Raw genomic sequence first — 11114 nt, 5'->3', positions numbered from 1 at the left:
CGGAGCGGAGCGGGAGCCGGGCCTCTCCGCAGCCGGCTCCCAAGTCCCCGCCTCACCGCGCGCTCGCCCGTCGCCCCCTGCGGGGGTCGTGCGGGGCCGCTCGGCGCTCCCGGCTGCACCCTCCCCGCAGCCAGCCCTTGGGAGACGCCTGGCGCCGGGGCCTGGACGTCCTCCCGCCCGAGTGCCCCGCCGGCCGCCGCATCTGTATGCGCCCGGCGGCCCGGCAGCGCCGCCCCCGCCCGCGCCGCGCGGGCCCGGGCTGGCCGGGGAGGGTCGGAGGCTGGGCTCTCCCGCGCGCCGCGGAGCCGCCTCGCTCCTCCGCAGGCGGAGCCTCCTTCCCCCGCCCCCTCCGTCTCGCTCCCTTGTTCTCGCCGGGGCCGCTCAGACCTGCAGCGGAGCCGCGGCGCCCGCTCGGATCCGCTCGGGGCTGCGCCCCCGGGACCGGCGGCGGGGGCGGGGGGAAGCTCCCCGCCGGGCTGGGCTGCACAGCGCTGCCAGGTAAGGGCGCCGGCCCCGGGGTCGGGGACCCGCGGAGGGGCAGCAGGGGGCCCGCAGCCTGCGGGTGTGCTCGGAGCGGTGCGCTCCGCGGCGGGGAGCCCTGCCGGCTCCCTTCTCCCGCGCTCGCTTTCCCTTCTCCCCTCGCACCTCTCTCCCTCCTTTCCCCATTTTCCTCCCCGCCGGTTTGCCTCTCCTCTGCCCCTTCCGTCTCCCTGTTGCCCTGTCCTTCTCCACCGCCTCTTCCCCTTTGCCGTCTCCTTCCCCTACCTTTCCTTTCCGTCTTCTCTTTGCCTTTTCCCGCTCTCCCTTCCTTCCCCCGTCCCTCCCCTCTCGCCTCCTCTCCCCTTTCTGCTATCCTGTTTCCCACTCCTCCAGCCCTTTCCTTCTCCTCCTCCTCCTCGTCCCGCCTCCCGCTCTGGTCTCCGGCTTCCCTCGGGCTTCCCCTCTTCTCCCCCCGGAGGGCAAGGACTGGCAGGTGTGTGTCTGCTCCAGGGAAGGAGGGGCGGCAGCACAGCTGCCTGAGGGGTCCCCGGGGGAGAGGGTGGACCCGCGGTGGGAAGGGTCCTCTCCCCAGCCGCCTTCCCGCAGCCCCTCCTGGCTTGCCTCCTCTCCCAGATTGAAGTTCCCGAGGCCTGCTCTGACCCCCGGAGCTCAGCGCTGCCCCCGCCAGCCCATCACAGGCAGGAAGCCCTCCCACCCCCGCACCCCCAAGCCTGTCACCTGTGACTCTCTGCCTGTCAGACCCCGGGCTGCCTCCTGGGGTCCCTTTCCTTGTGTCTCGTGCTGCCATTCTGTCTCAGTCTGTGCTGGACAGTGCCTGAGCCTGGGTCTCACGTCAGTAACAGGGAGTCTGGAGTCTGCTCTCCCCTCCCAGCCTCCTGGCCCTGCCACCACCACCCCCACTCTACCCCCTCTTCTTTAGGCTCCTGCCCCCTCACCCCACTCTGCCTCCTGAACCCAATCCCCCTTCAAGGACTTCAGCTGGCAGTGTGGGCTGGGGGCAGCACCCGGAGAGGTGGGGTTCCCTGTGGAGGAGGGACTTTCGCTGGCTCTCCACCGTGTCTTAAGCTGCACTCCTTATCATCGCTCAGCCTGACCCCAGACACCCTGAGACCACACCTCCTCAAGTCCCAGCCCCTGGATCTTCAGCCTTTTTCCTGGGAGTCCCCAACTCCTCCAGCCCCCCAGCTGGCTGCTTACCCAGCCTGGGAGAACAGGGGCCGGATCTGGGGTTCCATACCCTCTCGGCATCCCACCTTCCTGTTTTCTTCCCCAGCTTCTCTGCTCAGAGTTGACTGGCTAGAGATTTATCAGCTTGTAGGGCTGGAGGTGAATATAGGCAGAGCCTGGGTGAAGGGGGGGGGATCAGATTGTGTGCTCTGTTTCAGTCTGGGCTCCAGGCAGTGGGGTGTCTGATTCCCTGGAGGGCTGATCTTCAGCATCTAATTTGGGTTGGGGGTGGGGAGAGTCAAGGGCTTCCTTGACCCTGAACAGCTACCTGCCCTACAGGTGTGGATCCATGGGATAGCCCCAGCACGTCCACCCTTCCACCCCGGCCGGCTCATGCCTCAGTACCCAGACACAGTGAACAGAGCCCTGGCTGGAGCCCAAACATGTGGGGCCTGGTGAGGCTTCTGCTGGCCTGGCTGGGTGGCTGGGGCTGCATGGGGCGCTTGGCCGCCCCAGCCCAGGCCTGGGCAGGGGCCCGCAGGGGCCCAGGACCAGTGCTGCTGCGGAACCGGAGGAGCTGGGTGTGGAACCAGTTCTTTGTCATTGAGGAATATGCCGGTCCAGAGCCCGTCCTCATTGGTAAGGTAAGGACCAGCCCTTCCCGAGTCTGCCCTGACTCTCTAGGCCCTTAGGCCCTGCCCTGCAACTTCACCACTTCTTCAATGACCTTGGGTCCCTCAGGAGTCCCAACGCTCCACCCAGTCCTAGACTTAGACTCTTCACCCTTCCTGTCCCTGTGCCTGGAACCTGCTGCCATTTTTCCCTGACCCCTACAGCTGCACTCGGATGTGGACAGGGGCGAGGGCCGCACCAAGTACCTGCTGACCGGGGAGGGGGCAGGCACTGTATTTGTGATTGATGAGGCCACAGGCAATATCCATGTCACCAAGAGCCTGGACCGGGAGGAGAAGGCACAGTACATTCTGCTTGCCCAAGCCGTGGACCGAGCCTCAAACCGGCCTCTGGAGCCCCCGTCAGAGTTCATCATCAAGGTGCAAGACATTAATGACAATCCACCTATCTTTCCCCTCGGGCCCTACCACGCCACGGTGCCCGAGATGTCCAATGTCGGTGAGTACCCCAACTCTGACCGTCCCAGGCCCCGTCTCCCAGAGCACCCTCACCTCTCCTCCCCGCATTGCTCTCGTGTCTGGGTCCCCCTCATGTGCTGTTCTTTCCCACCTGGCCCTGCCCCTGCTGAGTGGGGTGCCGGGATGCTCCACAGGGACATCAGTGATCCAGGTGACTGCTCACGATGCCGATGACCCCAGCTACGGGAACAGCGCCAAGCTGGTGTACACCGTGCTGGATGGACTGCCCTTCTTCTCTGTGGACCCCCAGACGGGTAAGGAGAGAGCTTGGAGCCAGGTGGGGCAGCCATGCGGGCAGGTGGCCCCTGATCCGTTGTGTCTCCCCAGGAGTGGTGCGCACTGCTGTCCCCAACATGGACCGGGAGACCCAGGAGGAGTTCTTGGTGGTGATTCAGGCCAAGGACATGGGCGGCCACATGGGGGGGCTGTCGGGCAGCACTACAGTGACAGTCACCCTCAGCGACGTCAACGACAACCCCCCCAAGTTCCCTCAGAGTAAGGGGCCAGGGATGCTTGGGGAGCCATCCTTTGACCACCCCCACCCCCTGCAGCCTTGGGAGAAGCCCTCCCCCCAGCCAGACCCCTGGATATGGAAGTGCTGGGGACCTAACAATGTCTCCTGTCGTTCCCCTCCCCCCGCGCCCCCGTCAAGGCCTCTACCAGTTCTCTGTGGTGGAGACAGCGGGGCCAGGCACCCTGGTGGGCCGGCTGCGGGCCCAGGACCCAGACCTGGGGGACAATGCCCTCATGGCATATAGCATCCTGGACGGAGAGGGGTCTGAAGCCTTCAGCATCAGCACAGACTCCCAGGGTCGAGATGGGCTCCTCGCTGTCCGCAAGGTTAGCCCCCTGCCCCCTGACACTTGCACACGCGTGCTCGTTCCTGCCTCCTGCCCCACGAGGCACACTCCTGACCGGTCTAGAACAGACTCAGGACCACTGCATTGGAGATTAGAGATCATGGTCATCTCGTCCTCTTTCAGATGAGGGACTGGGGCCCAGCAAGGGGGAGAGACTGGTCCAGGACTTCAAATGTAGCCAGGCTCTGATGGAGCTGGGGACAGACCTAGTGTCACAGACTAAGTAATCTGCCTCCCCCTGACCACCACGGCCACTGGCCCTCAGTGCCCACCTCTCCTCTCAGGTGGGCCGAGCACTGGATGCATGGGGAGGGGACCTCTCACCTTCCAGGCTTTCCACGTGCCTCAATCCCTCCCACTCCCTGCCCCCTAGCCCCTAGACTTCGAGACCCGTCGCTCCTATTCCTTCCGTGTGGAGGCCACCAACACCCTCATCGACCCAGCCTACCTGCGGCGAGGGCCCTTCAAGGATGTGGCCTCGGTGCGTGTGGCTGTGCAGGACGCCCCAGAGCCACCTGCCTTCACCCAGGCTGCCTATCACCTGGCAGTGCCTGAGAATAAAGCTCCTGGGACGCTGGTAGGCCAGGTCTCAGCGGCCGATCTGGATTCCCCAGCCAGCCCAATCAGGTGAGCTGGGGTGTGGGCCAGGGAAGGGCCAAGGGCCGGGCCTCAGGGAAGGAACAAGGATGGGCCCCCTTCACTGAAAATCCCACTCACCTCCTGGCAGAGGTCTCCCTCCCTGCAGGGCTGGGGGCTGGGAAAGGCCTGAAGGACCCTCCTCCCGTCACCCAGTTCCACCCATCCCTCTGGGAGGATGGCGGTGGTGCCTCCCAGTGGCAGGGCAAGCAGATTGCAAGCTCATCTGATGATGCTGTTGCTGGGTGCCTGGATGGCTACCACTCTTGGTCACTCCCTCAGCCCTGCACATTTCACCCACTTGATCACATTCAGTTCTCACAACAGCCCTGTGAGGTAGGCATGCTCATCCCCAGTTGTTTTAGAGGCCCATCCCTGAGACGTTAAGTTCTTTGCCCAAGGTCACATGGTCAGTAAGCAGCAGAGCTGGGACCAGAATCCAGATTTGTCTGCCTTGAGTAGAGCCCACTCTTCCCACCTTTCGGCTTCCCTGTCACAGGAATGAGGCAGGTGCTGGTGTAATTCCCATTTTGTAGTTAAATAAACAGAGATTAAACCACTCACCCCAGGTCACACAGCTGGCCTGAGGCAGAGCAAGACTGGGGTCCCTGGGTCCCCAGAACAGAGCCCAGAAGTAAAAAAGACAGGCTGTTTATCCCCCCTTCCACCTCTTTCTGTCTCTCCCCCACCATGAAACCCAGTCCCCCCAAGTCTTTTTTTTTCCCCCGAGTCTTAAGACAGGCGTTTAATGTTGGTGACTCCTCCAAGTGGTTTGTCTTTTAAGGGGACCCTAATGTGAATTATGGCCCTGGGTACCCAGGGCAGGCTAAACCCAAAGAGTTCAGGCTCTCTGCCCAGAAGAGCCAAGAGGCCCTGCAAGGTGAACAGAAGGGAGGGAGGAGTAGCAGGAAGCTTTGGCCCTGCCCCCAGATCAGCCCCCAGCTCCGCTCCATCTTCCCCAGATACTCCATCCTCCCCCACTCGGACCCAGAGCGCTGCTTCTCTATCGAGCCGGAAGCTGGCACGCTCCGCACGGTGGTGCCCCTGGACCGCGAGTCTCGAGTCTGGCACAACCTCACAGTGTTGGCCACAGAGCTCGGTGAGGAGCCCTGGGCCCCCAGGAGAGGGAGGAGGCCACAGTCACCTGGAAGAGGAGCTGTCCCTGAGCCGGCAGGGGGGAGGTGGTCACTGCCACCACGCCTCACCAGGGCACAGCACTGGGTTCCCAGCCTGGATCATCACCACCAGGCAGGCCTCCCAGTCTCTGAGGCCGGGCTGATCTGGGCACGAAGGATCTGCCTACACATTCCCTTGACTTGAAATTCACTCCCATACCTGACTTGCCCCAACCTCAAATAGCTCCCAACCCCTAGGAAAGCCCAGGCTGCACCCTGGCAGACCCTGCCCTGCCCTGCTCACTGGCCGCTTCAGGCTGAAGCCAGGAGCCCGGGCAGGGCTGGGCCCCTCCTCTGGAGGCTGACTTGGGGGGCTCCAGCAGCCCCTCCCAGGGAAGCCATGCAGAGAGCCCTCAAGGTAGAAGAGAGGGGCCAGCTCCTTCCCCTGTCAGCTACCAGTCACCAGCAGCTTGGTTTGGCTGCCTCTGGGTGGCCACGGCCCATGGAGGCAGGGAGACCTTCATCCCCTCTGTGAACCTACCCTTATCAGTCCTGCTCACGCCCCAGGGTCTCCTACCATTACTGCCCGTGTCCCGTCTATGAGGACTGTCATTGTGTGCATAGATGTCTGTGTGTGTCACTGAAGAGCCGTATGTATGTATGTGCACATGCAAGTGTGAAATTCCATGTGTGTGAAAATACACATACACACGTATGTGTGTCTCAACTGAGTAGAGTATTTGTGCTTGCGTGTAATTAGCTGTATGTGATGACAGGTACTCGTAGCTGTTGTATATATTGTTTTGTGTATGTCAGTGTGCGTGGACAGAGTATTTATTGCTTATTGTGTACCGGGTACTGTTCTGAGTGCCAAATGTGGACTAAGTAACGTAATCACCACCACAACTTTATGAGGAAGGTATGCTTATGTCCCCATTTGAAAATAAGGAAACTCAGGCAAAGTGAAGTCAACTAACTTCCCAAGGTCACGCCAACGTTAAGGGGCAGAGCCACCAGATCCTGAGAGGCTGCAGAGTCACAGCCCTTATCTCCTCCACCACCTTGCCTCTCATGTGTAGAATTTTAAGTGGACGGGTTTCTGTTTATGTCCATGTGGCTGTGCGTGACATGGCGTTGCATGCATGTCTGTGGTGTGGTGTGAATGTCCCTGTGTGTGTATATAGTGTGTTTGTAGTTGCCTGGGTATACATAGCCAACCATCTACATGCATGCGTGCTGTGTGTGTGTGTTTCCCTCCTTGCCTTCTCACCGTCCCACCAAATCCTGCACTCCAGCAAACCCGATATCAACTAGCGGGCCCTGGGCCCTTCCTGCAGAAAGGAAGGGAGCCCCGAAGCCCTTGCTGGGGGGCCCACCCAGCCGCCTTTGCCCAGGCTGGGTCCCCAGCCCCTCCCCCAGGGCCAGCCAGCTCTCTCCCCACCTGGGAGAAGACTAACAAACCTGGGGGTTTCAGCCAGGAGACGTGAGCAGTAGGGTGGGCAGGGATACCCGTTTTCCATTCTTTCTTGGGTGGCATTGGCAGTGAGGAGCAAGTCAGGGTAATGATGGGGAGCCACCTAATGAAGGGTCGTGGGAAGAAGGGGGCCTATTTATGGCGGTGGCACCCAGGCTGGTCTGGCTTCCAAGGCCAACTCTTAGTCCTACTCATTGCTATACCAGAGCCTCCCAGACCTCTGATGGAGCATGTGTGTGTGTGTGTGTCTGTGTCTCTGCCTGTCTGTCTGTTTGTCCCACTAGTGCTGTGTATGAATATGTGTTGTCTTAACTCTGGAGTGACACTGAATGCACTGGGTATCTCGAACATCCACTTCATATATGTTGTATTTGTTTTAAATGCTGAGTATACATCAAATCTATGGTATGAATGTGTTTATTTCAGGCCTACTGTCCGTGTGCCTCCTGTATGGCACCTTCTGTCTACCTTTCATTTACGAGGCATGTGCCTTGCATGTGGGTTACTATATATGTATCTCATGGGTGCTTCATGCCTGTTGAATGTATGTTCCACACTGCATATATCTCAGCTCTTATGTGAATGTTGCATGCTCTTGGTGGTGTTCCATTCATTGCACAACACTGTTGCTTGCATATTGCATGCATATACCATGTGTTGCATGTGCATGCTGTGTGCCATATGTGGCACCCCTGCACATGCACCATGTGTGTTGTGTGTAAACTCTGTGTGAGGGGGGTGCATGTGTTCATGTTCTGGCTTCAGACAGCTCCACACAGGTCTCCCGTGTGCAAGTGGCCATCCAGATCCTGGATGAGAATGACAACGCTCCCCAGCTGGCTGAGCCCTATGACACCTTCGTATGTGATTCTGCAGCCCCTGGCCAGGTGAGCTGCTGAGGTAGAAGGCTTGGCTTAAGACCTCCAGCTGCCACTCCATACAAGGCCTCTCTTCTTCCTCCCAGCTGATTCAGATCATCCGGGCCCTGGACAGAGATGAAGTGGGCAACAGTAGCCGAGTCTCCCTTCAGGGTCCTCTAGGCCCCGATGCCAACTTCACTGTCCGCGACAACCAAGGTGGGTAGCCTCCTACAACTGTGCCCGTGCCCACCTCCCTGCTCTTCTCCTCCCCTACCACGCTCTGGCCCAGCCTGCCTAACCCCTTCCCACACATCTGGGCTCCCTCCACCAAACAGAAGGCAGAAGTGGATTTGCACACATTTACTCTTTGCACACCTTCCCCATTGGAAGCTGTCTCCCTAGGCTACACCCACCCTCCTGGGAAGGTGTCTCACAAGGGGGCCCTCTCCCACATACCTTCCCTCTCCCACAGATGGCTCCGCCAGCCTGCTGCTGCCCTCTCGCCCTGCTCCACCCCGCCAGGCACCCTATCTGATTCCCATAGAACTGTGGGACTGGGGTCAGCCGGCCCTGAGCAGCACTGCCACAGTGACTATCAGCGTGTGCCGCTGCCGGCCCGATGGCTCTGTGGCCTCCTGCCGGCCCGAGGCTCAGCTCTCACCCACAGGGCTCAGCACGGGGGCCCTGCTTGCCATCGTCACCTGCGTGGGCACCCTGCTTGGTGAGTCAGGCCACCTTAGGGCATAAATTGGGGTCCAAGCCTATAGGGGATGTAGAGAGGAGCCAGGCCCCCGGAAATGGGGAAATCCACCCTAGGGTTTAAAGGATTCTCCCACTGCCTCGTGTGTCCAAGAGAAAAATTCTAGCCTCACTTCCCTGACATTACCAATCGGCAAGGACAGCAACAAGCCATAAAAAGTGTTTATTGAAGCCTGACTCGGGACCTTGTGTGATGCCCAGCACCCCGCTTGTGCTATTTCATTTCATCCTTTCAAGAGCCCTGAGGGAGACTCTTTCCGTGTTTTCCACACAAGCTCTCTAAGGGGCAGAGAGGTTCAGAGAAGCGAAGCCATGGCCCACAGTCACACGGGGAGTCCGGGGTGCAGTCAGGACTCAGACGAGGGTTTGCCAGATGTCAAAGCCGGGTCTCGCCACCCTTAGGCCTCCCTGTGTCCTCTGTCTTCAACCTGCTCTACCTGAGAGCAGGATGGAAGGGAAGGAAGCAGGCTGCCCCGCCCCCGGCCCGTGGGCTTAGAGGCCTGTGTGCACCCTACCCCCCCACCCAGCCCTGGTAGTGCTCTTTGCGGCCCTGCGGAGGCAGAAGCAGGAGGCACTGATGGTGCTGGAGGAGGAGGATGTCCGCGAGAACATCATCACCTATGACGACGAGGGCGGCGGCGAGGAGGACACAGAGGCCTTCGACATCAGCGCCCTGCAGAACCCTGATGGGGCGGCCCCGCCGAACCCCGGGCCACCAGCACGCCGCGACGTCCTGCCCCGGGCCCGGGCACCCCGCCAGCCCAGGCCCCCCGGGCCCGCCGACGTGGCCCAGCTCCTGGCACTGAGGCTCCGTGAGGCGGACGACGACCCCAGTGTGCCACCTTACGACTCCGTGCAGGTGTACGGCTACGAAGGCCGCGGCTCCTCCTGCGGCTCCCTCAGCTCCCTGGGCTCCTGCAGCGAGGCTGGGGGCACCCTGGGCCCTGCTGAGCCGCTGGACGACTGGGGGCCGCTCTTCCGCACCCTGGCTGAGCTGTACGGGGCCAAGGAGCCCCCGGCCCCCTGAGAGCCGCCCCGGCCCTGCCTGCCGCGTGGTGGGGCAGCCCGCACAGGCCCTCTGAGTGAGCCCCCGGTCCACCCCAGGGCCCAGGCAGGCGGCAGCAGCCCGCGGGAGAGCCCCCCAGGCCTCCTCTGGCCTGTGTCCCTCCTCCCAGCTTCCCTAGGGCAACCTCCTTCTTACCTCCCTCCTCCTGAGTGGTCTGTTTGTCTCCCTCCAGGATCTGTCTCTCTCTGTAGCACTCTCCTGTCTAGGTCTGGATTGTGTGGCTCAACTCTGAATCTCTCTGTTCTTTCACTGTGATTCCACTCTCTCCGTGACTCTGTGTTCGTCTGCCGGATTCTAAATCTCACACACCTTCTCTCTGTTTCCCTTGCCCACACACATGCTCTGTGTCTGTCTTCTGCCCACATCTGCCTGCATTCTCTCCGGGTCCCTATGACTGGCTTTTTCAGTTTTTTTCTGTTGTCCATCCCAAAAGCAAGAGAAACTTCCAGCCACTGCTGCCCACCCTCCTGCGGGGGGATGTTCAGCCCCAGGTCAGTGCCTCTAGATGATGAGAGGGGAAAGAAGAGGGTGCAGGCACAGGGATGGCCTAAAGCCCTCCTCCACTCACAACCTCCCACCCCCGGCTCTCCTGTCTTTCCAGACCTGCCCGCATGGTTCCATCCATCACTCATGGCCTCATCCTGGCTCCACTGGCCTCCAGCAGAGAGAGGATGCCAACCCATCTCCCAGGGCCAGAGCTCCAGCCCCCCACATGGCCGCCTCCCTGGAGCTCTGCCCAGCTGTTGGCCTGCCCTGGGCATCCCAGCTCTGGGCATTGTCTTGTGTGCTTCCCAGGCCCCAGGGGGAGGGGTGGGAAAGGAAAGGGGGAGGCAGCTGGGGAAGGGGAAAAAAGGGAGGAAGGGGAGGGGCCTCCATCTCTAATTTCATAATAAACAAACACTTTATTTTCTAAAGCTGGAGCCCTATTTCCAGTTCTGCATGCAGGTTTCTGTACAGAGCTTCACTGGAGCTTCACTGTGCTGAAGGGCGGGAGGAGAGGCCCAACCCGACCCCTCCGGCTCCCTTCTTCTTAGAGGGGCAGTCCATTCATGTCCCTCTCCATTCAGAGAGTTATTGGTACCCCCACTGCCAACTCTCCTATCCCTTATTGATCCCAAAATCAATAAGGGACTGGGGAAGCTAGCTATCCAGGGGGCAAGGAGCCCAATCAAAGTCAGCTGGGGTGGGAGCTGAGCAGAGGGCCATCATTTCTCAGTGTACACTCCCTGAGCAGAGAAGGGAGGTCCTAACTCCAGGCAGGGCTCCCAGTGATACAAGGAGGTGGGTCAGGCCAGGTCCTCATGACCCTCCCCTTCCAGTGTAGGGTGCTGCCACTCCGGGGAAGCTACTCCAGTGGGAAGAGGCCTTCTCTCACACTTTCCATGCCTGTTTGGTTAGGGCAACCAGATAGCAGGAGAACAGGACCCCTGCCCTAGGGCTGGATTGGCATTTACTGTTTAGAGTGGAACTGGACCCCTGACTGGCCAAAGGCCTGTGCAAGAGCAGACCAGCTGTCCCTGGTGAA

General features: G+C 60.6%; 1 protein-coding gene across 2 annotated transcripts; it reads left to right on the top strand.

Moving 5' to 3' along the window:
• Positions 1-241: 241 nt before the first annotated feature.
• CDH24 (cadherin 24) lies at positions 242-10503 on the top strand. Of its 2 annotated transcripts, XR_003236340.2 has the most exons (13): positions 242-498; positions 2008-2312; positions 2505-2799; positions 2954-3073; positions 3147-3314; positions 3472-3659; positions 4053-4306; positions 5278-5414; positions 7670-7791; positions 7869-7980; positions 8237-8485; positions 9051-10080; positions 10191-10503. XR_003236340.2 is itself a non-coding variant. In XM_026007520.2 (12 exons), the coding sequence occupies exons 2-12, from the start codon at positions 2112-2114 to the stop codon at positions 9548-9550; spliced, it is 2346 nt and encodes a 781-aa protein (XP_025863305.1). In that variant the 5' UTR covers positions 242-498; positions 2008-2111; the 3' UTR covers positions 9551-10503. The 2 variants fall into 2 exon arrangements, 1 of the variants encoding a protein (XP_025863305.1); XM_026007520.2 differs by having other exon boundaries at positions 9051-10503.
• Positions 10504-11114: the final 611 nt, after the last annotated feature.

This window comes from Vulpes vulpes, chromosome 6 (genome assembly GCF_048418805.1).
Source record: "Vulpes vulpes isolate BD-2025 chromosome 6, VulVul3, whole genome shotgun sequence".
In the NCBI taxonomy this organism is placed as follows: domain Eukaryota; kingdom Metazoa; phylum Chordata; class Mammalia; order Carnivora; family Canidae; genus Vulpes; species Vulpes vulpes.
This window is presented reverse-complemented; position numbering and strand designations above follow the sequence as displayed.

Excerpts from the sequence above, each read along its gene's own strand:
- CDH24 (XM_026007520.2), top strand. The coding sequence starts at position 2,112 with ATGTGGGGCCTGGTGAGGCTTCTGCTGGCCTGGCTGGGTGGCTGGGGC. Across the intron at positions 7,792-7,868 it reads ATTCTGCAGCCCCTGGCCAG|CTGATTCAGATCATCCGGGC; the intron begins GTGAGCTGCTGA and ends TCTTCCTCCCAG. Across the intron at positions 8,486-9,050 it reads CTGCGTGGGCACCCTGCTTG|CCCTGGTAGTGCTCTTTGCG; the intron begins GTGAGTCAGGCC and ends CCCCCCACCCAG.